A 16,676-nucleotide genomic window follows, 5' to 3' on the forward strand; every position below is an offset into this window, starting at 1 on the left:
CAGATGTGAGTCAGAGAGAGAGAGGGACAGGTCCTGGTCACCACACTCTGGGAAGAATGTGATTGTACCTGAGAGGGTACAGGGGAGATTTCCCAGGATGCTGCCTGAATGTGAGCTTTGAGCAGTGAAGGCTTAACAGGGACCTGATAGAGAGGGATAAGATTATTCAGAACAGTGACAGGGTAGGTAGGATGGCACTTTTTACATGAGTAAAAGACTTAAAAACCTGGTACAGAGATTGAAGGTAACACAGACATGGACACGTAGAAACTTGGAGCAGCAGTAGGCCATTCGGCCCTTTGAGTCTGCTCTGTCATTCAGTATGATCATGGCTGTATCAATTTTTGAATGTCATAATTTCTTCGAGGGTCAGTGTGGGCTTGTCGGGCCAAATGGCCTGTTTCCACACTGTAGGCATTCTATGATCTATGGCTGATCCTCTCTCTCAAAGCCATATTCCTGCCTTCTCCCCATTCTCTTCAAGTTGTTAAAATGCAAAACAATTATCTCTCTTGTTTTCTTGAATATATTCAGTTCCTTGTCCTCCACAGCCTTCAGTGGTAGCGAATTCCACAGGTTGACCACCCTCTGAGTGAAGAAATGTTTCCTCATCTCAGTCCTAAATGGTCTACCCTGTATCCCCCTGAGCCTGTGTCCCCTGGTTCCAGACTCCCCAACCAGGGGAAACCTCCTCCCTGCCCAGCCCTGTTACAATTTTATATGTTTCAATCAGATCCCCTCTCATCGTTCTGAACACGAGTGAGTCCATGGCCAGGCGAGTTGGAGAGTTGGAGAGTGAGAGGAGAGTTGAGAAGAAATGTTTTCACCCAGAGGGTGGTGGGAGTCTGGAACTCACTGCCTGAAAGGCTGGTTGAGTCACAAACTCTCGTGACATTGGAGCAGTGTTTAGATATTCCCTTGTGTTGCTGTAACCTCCAGGGTAACGGGCCAAGAGCTGGAGGATGGGATTAGTGTCATCAGACCGCTGTTTACCAGCACAGACACAATGGGCCAAATGGCCTCATTCAATGTTGTTCACATCAATGACTCTGAGACAGAGAGAGAGAGAGAGAGAGAAGAGGAAGTGTGAGGGGCTGACGTGGCTCTCTCTGCCTGATGCCATTTACATACTGAGGAACACCCAGTCAGACTCTCACAGGCTGCAGCTTTATAAAGCAGAGCCCAGTGAAGGGAGAGTTTATCAGGAACCAGGCACAGGGACAGGAGCACACACCATGATTTCACACATCCAGCTGATCTGGCCCCTGGCATTCTGTGTCGCAGGTACAAATCTCTCTCCTTCCACCTTGAATCTTTCGCTGCTCTCCATTTCACTCCAATTCCACTGACTTGTGATTGAAGGGAAAATGCTGAAACCAGAGGAATGCTCAGTGTCTCCAACAATCTCTCATTTGACAGGCTCTTTCTGTGACAGTTCTGACTTCACTGTGTTTCTCTCTGACCCCTCAGGTATCAGTGGGGACATCACCATGACCCAGTCTCCCCCGGTGCTGTCAGTGGGACTGGGCCAGACCGCAACCATCACCTGTAAGGCCAGTCAAAGCATTAGCAGCTACCTTGCTTGGTACCAGCAGCGAGAAGGTCAGAAACCCTCTCTCCTGATCTATGATGCAACAACTCGATTCACAGGAGTCTCCGATCGATTCACCGGCAGTGGATCAGGGACCAGTTTCACCCTGACAATCAGCAACGTTCAGAATGAGGATGTCGCTGACTATTACTGTCAGCAGCATAGCAGCTACCCTCAACACAGTGACACAGAGCTGTACAAAAACCTCAACACGCACAACACCACCTCCTGGACTGACACATCGCACAGTTACATAAAATGTATAATAATGAACACACAGTCTCACCGCCTGAAGTGATATATCCAGTTAGATCTGAATGAAACTGATCAAATTACCCCAAACTGGGATTTCCACTGTCCACGGCACACTCCAGTCCCTGTGGTGTCTCAACGCTCACTGAAGGCCTCAAGTTTCCCTCTTACACTACATGGCCACATGTGAAGAGCTGCCTCAAGATTTAACATCGAAAAATAAATTTCACAAACCTCCCGAGCCCAGCTGGAAACAACCCAGAGAGACAGAGAGAGAAAGACACATGAATGAGGGAGAGACAGAGAGGGGCAGGGAGAGGGTGAGAGTGAGTGAGAGACACACAGAGACAGAGAGAGGTTGACAGTGATAAGAGGGAAGCAGAGAGCTGAGGTTTTTGTACAGCCTCTGCACTGGGAGCTCTCACTGTGGCTTACGTTCGGTAAAGGAACCAAGCTCAGACTGAGTAAGTAAACCTCAATCCTCTGTTATTAACCCTTTCAATACTGAAACACACTTTCTAAAATACAGTTGCTGATTTGTTGAAGGTGTTAGTGGGAAGCTGCAGTGAATGAAATGGTTGATTGAGGAGCACTGTGTCTAACAGGGTGTCCAGCTGTATTTCTTTACTTTCATGCCCTCTTTAAAAAAAGCAAGATATAAGTCAGTAAGTTTTACTCACCGTGTGGAGGAGCTCTGTCCATTTGCAGCCTGTGGTCCCATTCCTGCAGCATGGAGTGAAATCAGTGAGTAGCCTCCTGCCAGTCTCAGTGTGACGGACACGGGCAGAGTTTGATGTGAGCTCTGGCTCCCTGTCCCAGTCTCTGATCTCACTGACCTCAGCAGCAGCAGCAGCAGCAGCAGCAGCAGCAGCAGCACAGTGAGACACCGAGCTCCCACCTCCCCCAGCTTTAACTCTGCTCAATCACACAATCACAGAATTGTTACAGTGCACAAGGAGGCCATTCCGTCCATCCTGTCTGGACTAGCTCTCCGAATGAGCAATTCACTGAGTGTCATTCTCCTGCCTTCTCCCTGTCACCCTGCACATTGTTCCTTTTCAGATAACAGTCTCATTCCCTTCGGAATGTTTCAATTGAAGCTGCCTCCACCACACTCTCAGGCAGTGCATTCCACACCTTAACCACCCACTGGCTGAAAATGTTTTCCCTCATCTCACTTTTCTTACTTTTCCAATTACTTTCAATCTGTGGCCTCTCGGTCTCAATCCTTTCACAAGTGGAATCATTTTCTCCCTATTTACTCTGTTCCAGGCCCCTCCTGATTTTGAATTTCTGGAACAATTCTCCTCGCTGCCTTCTCCAAAGACTTGAAGGTGCCGGTGTTGGACTGGGGTGGACAAAGTTAAAAATCACACAACACCAGGTTATAGTCCAACAGGGGGTTTATTTGGAAGCACTAGCTTTCGGAGCGCCCCTCCTTCATCAAATGGTTGTCAGCGGCGCTCCAAAAGCTAGTGCTTCCACATTAACCTGTTGGACTATAACCTGATGTTGTGTGATCTGTAACTTTCTCCAAAGAAGACAGTCCCAAATTCTCCAATCTATCTTCATAACTGATATTCCTCATCCCTGGAATGATCTTTGTGCATATGTTTGCCAGCTCTACAAAACATTCACCTCCTTCCTGCATTATTCACATTATTTATGTCCCTCATGATTTTATAAACCTCTATAAGGTCACTCCTCAGCCTCCGGCACTTCAGGGTAAAAGATCTCAGCTTTTCCAGCCTCTAATGGTCACGGAGTCATACAGCGTGGAAACAGATCTTTCAGTCTAACTTCTCCATGCTAACTAGATATCCAAAACTGACCTCATCCCATTTGCCAGCATTTAGCCCACATCCCTCTAAACCCTTCCTATTCATGTACCCATCCAAACATCTTTTAAATGTTATAATTGTATCCGTCTCCAGCACTTTCTCTGACAGCTCGATCCGGACACGCACCACCCTCTGTGTGACAAGTTACCCCTCAGGTCCCTTTTGGATCTTTTGCCTCTCATCTTAAACCTATACCCTCTAGTTTTGGATTCCCTTTCCCAAGGCAAAGACCTGGGATGTACACCCTGTCCATGCCTGTCATGATTTTATAAACATCTATAAGGCCACCCCTCAGTCTCCGATCCTGCAGGAAAAATAACCTCTTCCGACAGTTCAAACCCTCCAGTTCCAGGCAACATCCATGTAAATCTTTTCTGCAGAATTTTAAGTTTAACAGCATCCTTCCTATCACAGGATGATCAGAATTGTTCACATTATTCCCAAAATAGCCTCACCAATTTCCTGTACAGCTGCAAATGATGTCCCAACTCTGATACTTAGTGCAGTGACCAATAAAGGCAAGTGTACCTAACACCTTCTTCATCTCCCTGTCTCCCTGTGACTTCACTGTCAAGGAATAATGCTCCTGCCCCTGCCACTGCCCCTGCCCCTGCCCCTGCACCCTGCACTTGCCCCTGCCCCTGCACCCTGAGGTCACTTTGTTGAGCAACACCCCACAGGGCCCCACCATTAACAGTATAACTCCTGCCCTGGTTTGACTTTCCAAAATGCAACATCTCACATTTATCTAAATTGAACTCCATTTGTCACACGTTTAGATCAGAGTGGTGCTGGAAAAGCACAGCAGGTCAGGCAACATCCGAGGAGCAGGAAAATCGACGTTTCGGGCAAAAGCCCTTCATCAGTATTCCTCTAGCCGAAAAGTCGATTTTTCTGCTCCTCGGATGCTGCCTGACATGCTGTGCTTTTCCAGCACCACTCTGATCTAAACTCTGGTTTCCAGCATCTGCAGTCTGCACTTTTGTCCATTTGCCACACCTCTGCCCATTTCCCCAAATGATCAAGGTCCCACTGTACTCTCAGATAAGCTTCTTCACTATCCACTGTACCACCAATTTTGGTGTCATTTACAAACTCGCCATAATTCCTATATTCACATCCAAATCATTTATTTAAATGATGAAAAGCCATGGACCCAGCACCAATCCTTGTGGCACACAGCTGACATCTGATCTCCAGTCTGAAAAGCAACCACTTACCACCACTCTCTGTCTCCTATCTTGAAGTCATTTTTTTTACCCAAATGGCTAGCTCCCCCTGGATCCCATGTGGCCTAATCTTACTAATCAGTCTATCATGTGGAACCTTGTCAAATGCTTTGCTGAAGTCCATATAGACAGTGTGTACTGTTCTGCCTACATCAATCTTCTCTTCAAACAACCTCAATCACGTTAGTGAGACACGATTACCATGCACAAAACTGCATTGATTGTCCAAATGCATGTAAATCCTGTCCCTCAGAATTCACTCCAATAACTTACCCAGCAATGACATCAGGCTCACTGGTTTATAGTTCCCTGGCTTTTCCTTACAGCCTTTCTTAAATAATGGCTAACATTAGCCAACCTCTCTGGTTCTCCAGAACCTCACTCATGGCTGTCAATCAGAAACATACCTCAGCAAGGGATCCAGCAATCTCTTTCCTAGCTTTCCACAATGTCCTGGGATACACCTGATCAGGTCCTGGAGATTTATCTACCGTCTTGCACTTTAAGAAATCTTCTTCTATAATGTGGACTTGTGTCAAGACATTACTATTTATTTCCCAAGTTCCCAAATTTCCATGTCTTTCTCCATGATAAATACTGACCTGGAATATTCATTTAAGACCTAAACCATTTCCTGTGGATCCACCCAGAGGTACATTGTTCATCTTCATGGGGCCCTATTCTCTCTCTAGTTACTCTTTTGCCCTTTTCTTATTTACCATAATTCTACCACTTTTGCCCTTGAGTAAGTTCAGGAATTGTTTGCCCTCCTTCAAATGTATCTCGACTATACCTGGTCCACATCCTCTACTATTCTTTTCAGGACTTTCCTGCCAACCTTTGATCCAACTTTATTCAGATCTGAGACATCCATCTCCTATAGAAGCTGGCATTTTCCTCAGTGAAGATGTTTGACCCTGAAAAGGCCTTTGTTCTTTTCTACCGTCACCCTCAACTTTGTGATACAATGATCACTCTTCCTTAAGTGTCCTCTCACTGACACGTGATCCACTTGGGCCTCCTCATTCCCAAGATCCAGATCTAGCAGAGCCTCCTTTCTCATTGGACTGGAAACATGCGGCTGGAGAAAATTCACATGAACACACTCTCACGACTCTGGCCCCTCTGTCCTTCACACTGCTACTACCCCAGTCTATATTCAGAAATTAAAGAAATTCCACCCCCCCCCCAACCCCATTTGTAATGACTATTATATTTGCAGGTCACTGTAAATTCCTTGCAAATGTATTCCTCTAAATCCTTCCCATTGGCTGGTGACTTATTGACTGCACTGATGATTCTGTGGACCTTGGTGTTCCTCTCTGACAGTCCCTCCTGACTCCCACAGCCCTGCCAAGTTAGTTTAAACCCTCTCCAACAGCACGAGTAGATCACCTCAAAGGAGCTCAGTGCCAGCTCTGTTCAGGAGCAACGCTGTCTGGTCTATCCAGGTCCCATCTCCCCCAGACCCAGTCCCGATGTCACAAGAATCTAAAACCCTCCCTCCTGGATCCTCTTTCCAGCCCCACAGTCACTTGTGTTATCCTCCTGCTCCTCTTGTCACTTGCCTGGGGCACTGGGAGTAACCTGAAGATTCCTACTTTTGAGTTCCTGATGTTATTTCCCTTCTGAGCTCCCTAAATTCTGACTGCAGGACTACATCCCTTTTCTCCCTCTGTCACTGGGACCGATGTGGACCACGACTGCTGCCTATTCCCCCTCTCCCCTCAGGGTGCTCTGCAGTCGCTCAGTGACATCCTTGACGCTGGCACCAGGGAGACAACACACCATCCTGGATTCCCATCTGCAGCTGCAGAAACACCTATCGATGCCCTCACTCTCAAATCTCCTTTTACGATCACTCTTCCAGTCTTGCTAATACCACCCCACCACCCCACCACCCCCACCCCCCCTCCCCCCCCCCACCCCGCCCCGGCAACCCCCCATTATAGCTGAGTCACCAGTGATGCCATGGACTTGGCTCTGGCTGCACTCTCCAGATGAACCATCATTCTCATCAGGATTCTGAACTGTATCCTGGTTGGAGAGTAGGATGCCTGGGGACTCCTATACTAGCTGCCTGATCCTTTTGGACTGTCTGCTGCTCCCCCATTCCCTCTCTCCCTGCATACTCTGAGGCTGCAGAGTGACCACATCTAGAAACGTGCTCTCCACGGAGCTCTCAGCCTCACAGACGCTCTGCACTGACACCAGCTGCTGCTCAAGCTCCAAAACCCAGAGCTCTAACTGCTGTCACAGACCTCACTTCCTGTACTCATGGTATTCCAGGAGCTGGGAAACATTCTGAAATTCCCACATGGATGCACACTCTCTCCACTCTTTGTTTGTCTCTTGGCAAAGTTCTGATGACAAACAGCTCCAGCAGGGCTCACAGTCCAGTGGGTTCAGTGTTCCAGGGTTTTGGGGAAACTCTCCAGAAGTCTTTAAGAAATAGGAGCAGAAATCAGCCATTCAGCCCATTGAATCTGCTCTGCCATTTGATCTTGGCAGATATGCTTCTCACCCCCATTCTCCTGCCTACTCCACAGGAACGTTCGATCCCCTTCACAATCACGAACCTATCTATCTCTGTCTTAAATACACTTAGTGACTTGGCCTCCCCTGCCCTCTGTAACAATGAGTTCCACAGATTCACCACCTTCTGGCTGAAGAAATTCCTCCTCACCTCAGCTCAAAAGGGTCGGCCCTTCATTCTGAGGCTGTGCCTTGGTTCCCGAGTCTGTCCTGCATCCACTCTATCCAGGCCGATCAGTATTCTGCAAATTTCAATCAGATCCCTCCTCATTCTTCTAAACTCCATCGAGTACAGACACAGTGTCCTCAACCACGCCTCATATGACAAGCCTTTCATCCCCAGGATCATTCTTGTAAACCCCTCCAATGCCAGCACATTGTTTCTTAGAATATGGGTCCCAAATCTGCTCACAATATTCAAAATGTGGTCTGACCAGAGCCTTACACAGCCTCAGCAGTACATCTCTGCTCTTGTATTCTGGCCCTATTGAAATGAATGCGAACATTTCATTTGCCTTCCCAAGCACAAACTGGACCTGCCTGTTAAACTGAAGGGAAACCTGAATGAGGTTTGTGCTTTAGATTTCCAAAGGCTTTCCTCATTTAGCAAACAGTCTTTGCATCTCTTCTTCCCACCAAAGTGCATACCCTCACACTGTCACACATTGTGTTCTATCTGCCACTTCTTTGCCCACTCTCCCAGCCTATCCAGGAGATTTTACAGCCTTCCCACTTCCTCAACACTACCTGTCCCTCCACCTATCTCATGTCACGTGCAAACTTAGCAACAATGTCTTCACTTCCTTCATCCAGATTGTTAATGTATAACGTGAATAGTTATGGCCATAACATTGACAACTGCAGAACTCTACTAGTCACCAGCGGCCATTGTTCCTCATGCTCTGCTTTATGCCAACCTGCCAGTCTTCAATCCATGCCACTACATTGCCACTAATACTGTGGGCGCTTATCTTATGTCAAATGCCTTGTGGAAATCCAAAGAGATTACTTCCTCGGACTCTCCTTTGTCTGACTGGCTCATTGCCTCCTCAAAGAATTCTAACAGATTTGCCAGGCATGACGTCTCCTTGATGAAGCCATTGCACTTCCAATCCTCTGCAATTTCATCCTTAAATTGAAGTCTAAAACCTTACCAACAACTGAGTCCTGGCTAACTGGCCTACAATGTCCCACCTTCTACCTCCCTCCCTTCTGAAACAGGGGTGGTATGTGAGCCATTTTCCTGTCCCTTGCCCCCACCAAATCCGTCCCCATCTCACCTCCATACCCTGACTCCATTGATTACTGAAAGATCATCACCAATGCCTCCACAATCTCCTCAGCGATCTCCTTCAGAACACATGGGTGTAGTTCATCCAGTCTGGGTGCGTTATCCATATTCAGACCTTTCAGCTTCCCCAGTACCTCCTCCTTAGTGATGGCCACTACACTCCCCTCCGACCCCTGACAGTCTTGAATTACTGGGACACTGCTGGTGTTTTCCATGGTGCAGACTGAGGCAAAATATCTATTCAATTCCTCTGCTATTCCTTCATTTCCTGTTATTCTTTCTCCAGCCTCATTTTCCAGTGATCCATAGTCTATTTTTGACTCCCTCTTCCTTTTTATACACCTGATAAAACTCCTGCAATCTTCTTTTATATTACTGGCTAGATAACTCCCACATTTCACATTCTCCACCCTTAATGCTTTTTCAGTTATCCTCTGCAGGTTTTTAAAGGCTTCCTAATCCTCGGGCTTCCCACTATTCTCCACCACATTGAGTTACCTTTACTCAACTGAAATACTGTTCAATCTGATTGCAACTTCTCCCTCTCAAACTACAGGGGGAATTCTATTGTATTATGGTCACTTATCCACAGGGATACTTTCACCTTAAACTCACTAATCAAGTTTGCCTCAATACACATCACTGAATCCAGACCTGCCAGTTCCATAATGGCTCAACCACAAGCTGCTCCAAAATCATCGACATTCCATGAAATCCTTTCCTTGAGATACACTACCCAGCCCACCTATCCATTGAAGTCTGCCCTGACATTTTCTGTCTCCTAATTGATTTCCTTCCCCACACCCTGATTACTGCTTGGAGACCTGGACATAACTTGCATCAGATTCTTTATTTATTGCAGTTCCTCAGCTCTACCCACACAGATTCTACACCTTCTAACTCTACATCACTTCTTGCTATTGATTTAATTTCATTTCTCACTAACAAGGCAACTCTTCCCCCTCTGCCCATCTGCCCGTCCTTTTGATAGGACATGTAACCTTGGATATTTAGTTCCCAGCCCGAATTCCCTTTCAGCCATGTCTCTGTGATACCCACAACATCGTACCTGCCAGTTTCAATCTGCACTACCAGCCCATTGTGTATATTGTGTGCATTTAAGTACAACACCCTTAGTCCTGCATTGATTGCTCTCCTTCCCATCATTGTCCCCTTATCTGCTGTGCTTTATGTTCGATTCCTGATCCTTTCTGTACTCTCTGTCCTTTTACATCTTCTAGAAACTTGAATAACCTTTCCTGAGCCCTCCTCAACTTTAACTAGTTTAAATTCCTTGGAAACTCAATTTACCTGGAATTGTGACATCACTTTGTCAACCTTACTCAGAATGCTTTGTGCATTTAGATACAAACTCTTTAAGTTTGTTCTATTATTGATTTTCCCTGCACTTTTATGATCCCTTTGATATTCAAAAATTCCATCCCTTTCTTTTATTTTTTGGTAACAATCAATCCCATCACTAACCAGCAATCCTACCTTCTCCTTTACCTTCCATTTTCTCATTTTCCATCCAACTGAACCAAATTCCTTTCTCTTTGGGTTGAGTTCAGGACAATATTTATCGTTGAGCCAACATCATTATTGGTCTTTGATCTCATTGCTTCTAGTGGGATCTTGCTGTGCAGAAACTGGCTGCCACGTTACTGACATTGCAACAGTGACTGCTTGTCAAACAAAACTGTCTGTAAATGTCTTTGGGAGAGCCTGATGTGTTAAGGGCTGGATTGAAATACAATTAGAGTCAGAGGGATGGACAGCACAGAATCAGACCCTTTGGTCCAACTCGTCCATGCTGACCAGATATCCGAAATTAATCTAGTCCCACTTGCCAGCATTTGGCCCATATCCCTCTAACATCTTTCTATTTACATACCCATGCCTTTTAAATGTTGTAATTGTACCAGCCTTCACCACCTCCTCTGGCAGCTCATTCCATACATTTAACACCCTCTGATTGAAAACGTCCCTTAGGTCCCTTTTAAATCTTTCCCCTGTCACCTTCAGCCTATGCCCTCCAGTTCTGGACTCCCCAACTCTGGAGAAAAAATCTTCTCTATTCACTCTATCTATGCCGCTCATGATTTTATAAACCTCTATACGATCACCCATCAACCTGCAATGATCCAGGGAAAACAGCCTCAGCCTATTCAGCCTCTCCTTTTCATGCAAACCCTCCAACCTTGGCAACATCCTTGTAAATCATTTTAAGATTCGCAACATTTTTCCTACAGCAAGGAGAACTGAATTGCACACAGTATTCCAAAAGTGCCCTAACCAATGTCCTGTACAGCCGCAACAGCTCCCAACTCCAATACTCAATGCACTGACAAATAAAGGAAAGCAAACCAAATAACTTTGTCACTTCCCTATGTACCTGCAACTTCATCTTCAAGGAACTATTCTTCATTTTTTGGAATAACTGAGAGTCTTTCAGTTGTGAAAGATGCCATTCCATGGCACTATTGGATGAAGAGCAGGCAGTTCCCCCTGGTGTCCCTGGTCAATATTTATCCCCCAGTCAAAATCACTCAGAATGTATTTCTCTGCTAATTATCACATGGTGTTTGGGATCTCGCTGTGCACAGTCTGCTGGAAAGATCCAGTGGGACACCCTGAGTTGGGGACAGGTGCTACACAAGTGCAAGTCTTTCTTGAAGGTTGGAGTCTCCTGATCAGGATCCTCATCCATTGTCTGCGCACTCTCACCTTCCAGGAGTCATGGGGTCATTAGGAGCAGTGACCCTGTCTGACCCTAGGACACTGAGACTCTTTGCAGCCTCACCCTTGACCTCAGCCCAATAGTGTGCAGCAAGGTTTGAAATATAATCTAGAATCTTCTACACAGACACCCCAACGTGATTCTTTCCTGACGTGTGTGGATCCGAGTCTTCTCCAATGTTCTTGGATAAAGTTCTCCTGATCTGTGGGTAATCGGAGGTTTGTTAAAGAGATACCACGCTCCATCCCACTTTCCAGCTCTTGCTCCATAGCTCTGGAAGTTTTGCTGTTTCAAGTGAACATCTAAGTGTTTTTTCAATGTGATGAGGGTTTCTGCCTCTCCCACCCTTTCAGACAGTGAGTCCCACATCCCACCAAGCTCTGGGTGAAAACAAAGACCCTCAACCCCCCTCTAATCCTGCCCCAACTGATTTCAATCTCTCCCCATGGTTATTGCCCTCTGTGCTGGTGGAAATCAGTCCTTCCTACCCACTCTGTCCAGGCCCCTCATCATTTTACACACCACCATCAAATCTCCCCTCAGCCTCCTGTGTTCCAAAGAAAACAGTCCCAGCCAATCCAATCATTCCGCAAAGCTCAAAGTCCCCACTCCAGACAAACTCCTCCTCTGTCCCCATCTCTAATGGAATCACATCCTTCCTGTATGTGGTGACCAGAACCGTACACAGTTCTCTCACTGTGCTCTAACTGGGGTTTTATACAGTTCCAGAATAAACAAACACCTTGCTTTCACAGTCAACCAAAAATGAGATAAGGGAGGTGATGGTCTAATGGTGTTATTGCTGAGCTGTTAATCCAGAGATCCAGGTAATGTTCTGGGGACCAGGGTTAGAATCCAGCAGATGGTGGCATTCAAATTCATTCAAAACAACATCTGCAATTAAGAGACTAATGATGACCATGAAACCATCGTTGATTGTCAGGAAAAAGCATCTGATTCCCTTATGTCCTTTAGGGAAGAAAACTGCCATCCTTACCATGTGACCCCAGACCCACAGCAATGTGGGTGACTCTAAACTGTCCTTTGGGTGATTAGGGATGGGCAATAAATGCTGCCGATCCAGCAATGCCCTCATTCCATCAAGGGAAAAAGAAAAACAGTTTATCCCATGTGTCTTCTGAACCACCTCACTGACCTGCATTAATCACCATGGCCACATCTTCCACCTCCACACCCATCTGACTTCCAGCTTCAAAATGATGAGAGACATTCCTTCATTATCTGAGAAACAGATAGAAACATCAAACACAGGAGCAGCAGTAGGCCATTCGGCCCTTCAAGGCCTGCTCCACCCTTCAATATGATCATGGCTGTTCATCCAACACAGTCCCCTGTTCCTACTTTCTCCCCACATTCTTTGATCCCTTTAATCCTAAGAACTGTATCTAATTCCTTCTTAAATACACATTGCATCTAATTCCCTTTTGCTGGAAAAATGGATGACAATTATTGGGTTGTTGTTTTTTGACCAGTATGGACACAATGGGCTGATGGGTCTTTTGGGCCCCTATGACTCTATTGTTATTTATTATGAATAACTGGGTACCAAGGGCTGACCCTGTGGCACCCTAAGTTGTTATTACCTGCCATTCAGAAAAAGACTCATTCTTTCTGTGCTGCCTGCCAACCAGTTCCCAATCCATGTCAGTACGTGAACCCCAATCCTCTTGTTTCTTTGGTCTAGATGTGGGAGTCCCACCCTTACTCATTGTGGGAACAGATTCTGAACAGTCTGTCTCATCCTTCGAGGGCTCCCACTGCCCTGACACTGATTTCCCATCATGCCATTGGTTCCGATCCACTTTTACCAAAGCACCGCACAGTTTAGTAAAATGAAAACTTTTACACTTGCTCCATGGTTCTCCATTTCCATTCCTCCTCTCAATCTCACTGAGTTCTAATCAGTGTCACTAAAATGCTTCCCCATCGATAGCCCTTCCAGCTTCCCACATTCATTCCATAACTGATGGTCCAAAATTGTCCCTTCTCTCTCTGCTGCTTCACCATCACCTTCTCAGGGACATCTAGGGACGGTAATGAATGCTGGCCCTGCCAGTGACACTCAGATCGCAAGAAGCAATTTGAACAGTGTCTGTTCATTTGTTGGGTTTATTCTGTATTGACTAAGAATGTTCAAAAAGATCGTATTGTCAGTGAATATTGTGAGGGTTGAATTCCCTTCAAATGTCAGGGATTAAAATTGTTTCTTTTGTCTTTCAGTCCGTGACAACTCTCAGCCCAAGCTGACCCTGCTGCCCCCCTCCCCTGAGCAGATTAATGCCAAGGACACTGCCACCCTGGTGTGCCTTGCCAATCACTTCTATCCCGATGAGCTGGAGGTGCAGTGGAAGAAAGACGGTGCAGTCATTTCGGACGGGGTTCAGACCAGCAACTACCTGCGAGCTTCGGACAGCACCTACAGTGTCAGCAGCCTGCTGACCCTCTCTGGGTCTGACTGGGAGTCCAACGCTCGCTTCTCCTGTGCCCTCACCCACGTGACCCTCCCCTCTCCCCTCAGCAAGAGCATCAGGAGATCAGAATGTGTGTAGAGTGTTGGAGACAGTCCACAGAGGAGACACAACTTTAAATAGAACAGGGCTGAGCTGGCAGGACAAAGGTCATTGTCAGCACTGAATTTCAACTCTCTTCCTTCTCAGGACTGCTCAGGGAACCTTCTGAGGTTTGGATGTTAAAGCAGATCATTGCGACAGTGTCGAGGGAGCTTTATGCTGTGTCAAACCCCATGCTGTCCCTGTTCTGGGAGTGTTTGATGGGGACAGGGTTGACTTGTGATGCCAAGTAAAATCTCTTGAAGTTGCTGAAGACTGTCAGCTGTACAAAACAATGTGAACCTCAGAATTCTCTGCTTCAATAAACCAGATCTCCTTCCTGCTCAGCTGTCAGTTCCAATTTAAGGTTTTGTCACTGTTTAAAGGGACAGGATTCTCATGTTATTGAGCAATTCTCCACAAATGTTTTCCTTAAACACCATTGTGGCTGTGAATTTGAGCAGCTTCCTCTGTCTGGGCTGTTAATTGCAGTTTTTTTTCTGTCAATGTGAATGTGGAAAAGGGAATAAAGGTGAAGATTCAGTCTCTGTCTGGTGTATGCTTTGGAAATAGATAACCTTCCCCACCCCCCAGTTGATTGGCTGCATTTCAGCAGGTCATTGTCAAGATTGGCTGGTTGGCCTGTCAATCAATTACAATCATTAATCATTAATCATTTTCAAATGATCCCTTTGATCAGGAATTTATGTAGGTTACAAGATTCCAAAAAGAACAGAAACCGAAAGCTGTTAGGACTCAATAAGTACAATCTGATGCATTCCCTCTTCACTCTGTTGGTCCAGGCCCATCTGATGGGATCGCACTGTGCAATCTCTGCTGCATGTTGGGTAGCTGCTGAAACAATCTTCGGCCAATCACTGACATTGTCAGCTGTGTCTCTCTGAGGTAAAAACAAGGACTGCAGATGCTGGAAACCAGATTCTAGATTAGAGTGGTACTGGAAAAGCACAGCAGGTCAGGCAGCATCTGAGGAGCAGGAAAATCGATGTTTCGGGCAAAGCCCTTCATCAGGAATAAAGCTCTATCTGGAATGTGTGCCTCTCTGAGTGTGAGTGTTTAACTTAATGCTGCTTGGAGGGGTCTCTCTCAGTGTGGATTTGTTACTCAGAGAGACACCTACAGGCAGCGTTCAGTAACGCACCCACATTCGGAGACACCTGTCTGCAGCATGGAGTGTGATCATGGTCCTCAGTGCAACCTGTCTCACAGAGTGAGTGTGTTACTCTGTGCTGTCTGTAGGTGTCTCTCTGAGGTATGTGTCTCCGAGCGATGGATTGAGAATGGGCTTTGTGCTGGGGATTGAAGATTAGGCTTTAATCTTCTCAAATCATGAATGGAAAACAGTTCTGCTGATTCAGTCTGAGATGGCAGCTCATTCAGATGGCCAAAGTTAAAAAACACACAACTCCAGGTGATAGTCAAACAGGTTTATTTCAAAGTAGAAGCGTTCAGAGCACTGTTTCTTCATCAGGTAGCTGGAGGGGCAGGATCATTGGACACAGAATTTATAGTAAATTCAGATGGCAGCTGAAAAAGGTGAATACTGAGAGTGTATTCTCAGTAAGGGAGGGATTTCAGAGGCAGTGGGCACTGTGCTCCCTCATGCAGAAATGTCGATTTTCCTGCTCCTCAGATGCTGCCTGACCTGCTGTGCTTTTCCAGCACTACTCTAATCTAGACTGTGCTCCCTAATGTGATGTCCAATTACAAGGGGACTTTCTGAATCCAGGGTCAATGGTGGCTGCCTGCCCAGCCAATGCTGGCTCCCCATAGTCATATTTCAGTGGTTAATTAACCCAAAACAAGGTGCAGCAATATTACCTTCCAGGGAGGGGAGCTGTCTGAGGGAGGGAGGTTGAATTCTTGCAGCCCCAAGAGAGGTTGCGGTGGATTAATGACAGGTATGACCACCATGAAGGTGCCACTTTCTCTCCCCCTGCTACAGCTGTAATGACCCTCAGGTTAAAAGTGTGACTGCTCTGGGATGATGACCACATTCCTGGGTGATGGAGGGAAGGCCAACCTCTCCCAAAGGCAGCACAGGCTGGATCGAAGGTGAAACAAGAGTAAGCATGGGGAGATTGAGGGTGACAGAAGGAGGGGGTTGGTTGGCAGGTTGTTATTCAGAGTCAGGTCCCAGAGTATCAGTCCTTCTGACATTCCCCTTTTTATCTGTCAGCCAGGGCTCCCTGATTGGACAAAGTTAACCGTCCCTGTCAGGGAACTCATATTTCATCAAAAAGAATAAAACATTTATTGAACAAGGAGCTCAAGAGCTAAATGACATTCAACAAAATGAATGGTTTGAAAGATTTCATTATGGACACTGCAAATAAGATTTGGTGAAGAACTTTTTCACTCAACAGGTGGTGGGAATCCGGAATGGACTGTCATAAAATCCCTACAGTGAGGAAACAGGCCACTTGGCCCAACATGTCAACACTGACCCTTGGAAGAGTAACCTACCCAAGACCCAATCCCCTGTCTTATTACTCTGCTTTTCCCCTGACTAATGAGCCTAACCTACACATCCCTGACCACTGTGGGCAACTTAGCATGGCCAATTCACCTAACCTGCACGTCTTTAGACTGTGGGAGGAAACCAG

At 46.2% G+C, this 16,676-nt stretch overlaps 1 gene segment (V, D, J or C); it reads left to right on the forward strand.

Moving 5' to 3' along the window:
• Positions 1 to 1,235: 1,235 nt before the first annotated feature.
• LOC132818581 (Ig kappa chain V region Mem5-like) lies at positions 1,236 to 14,578 on the forward strand. The segment is given in 4 exon segments: positions 1,236 to 1,284; positions 1,471 to 1,779; positions 2,272 to 2,307; positions 13,721 to 14,578. Coding segments are annotated over 4 exon segments (723 nt in total).
• The last annotated feature ends 2,098 nt before the right edge of the window (positions 14,579 to 16,676 follow it).

The sequence above is a fragment of the Hemiscyllium ocellatum genome, chromosome 9 (genome assembly GCF_020745735.1).
Source record: "Hemiscyllium ocellatum isolate sHemOce1 chromosome 9, sHemOce1.pat.X.cur, whole genome shotgun sequence".
Taxonomy (NCBI): Eukaryota; Metazoa; Chordata; class Chondrichthyes; order Orectolobiformes; family Hemiscylliidae; genus Hemiscyllium; species Hemiscyllium ocellatum.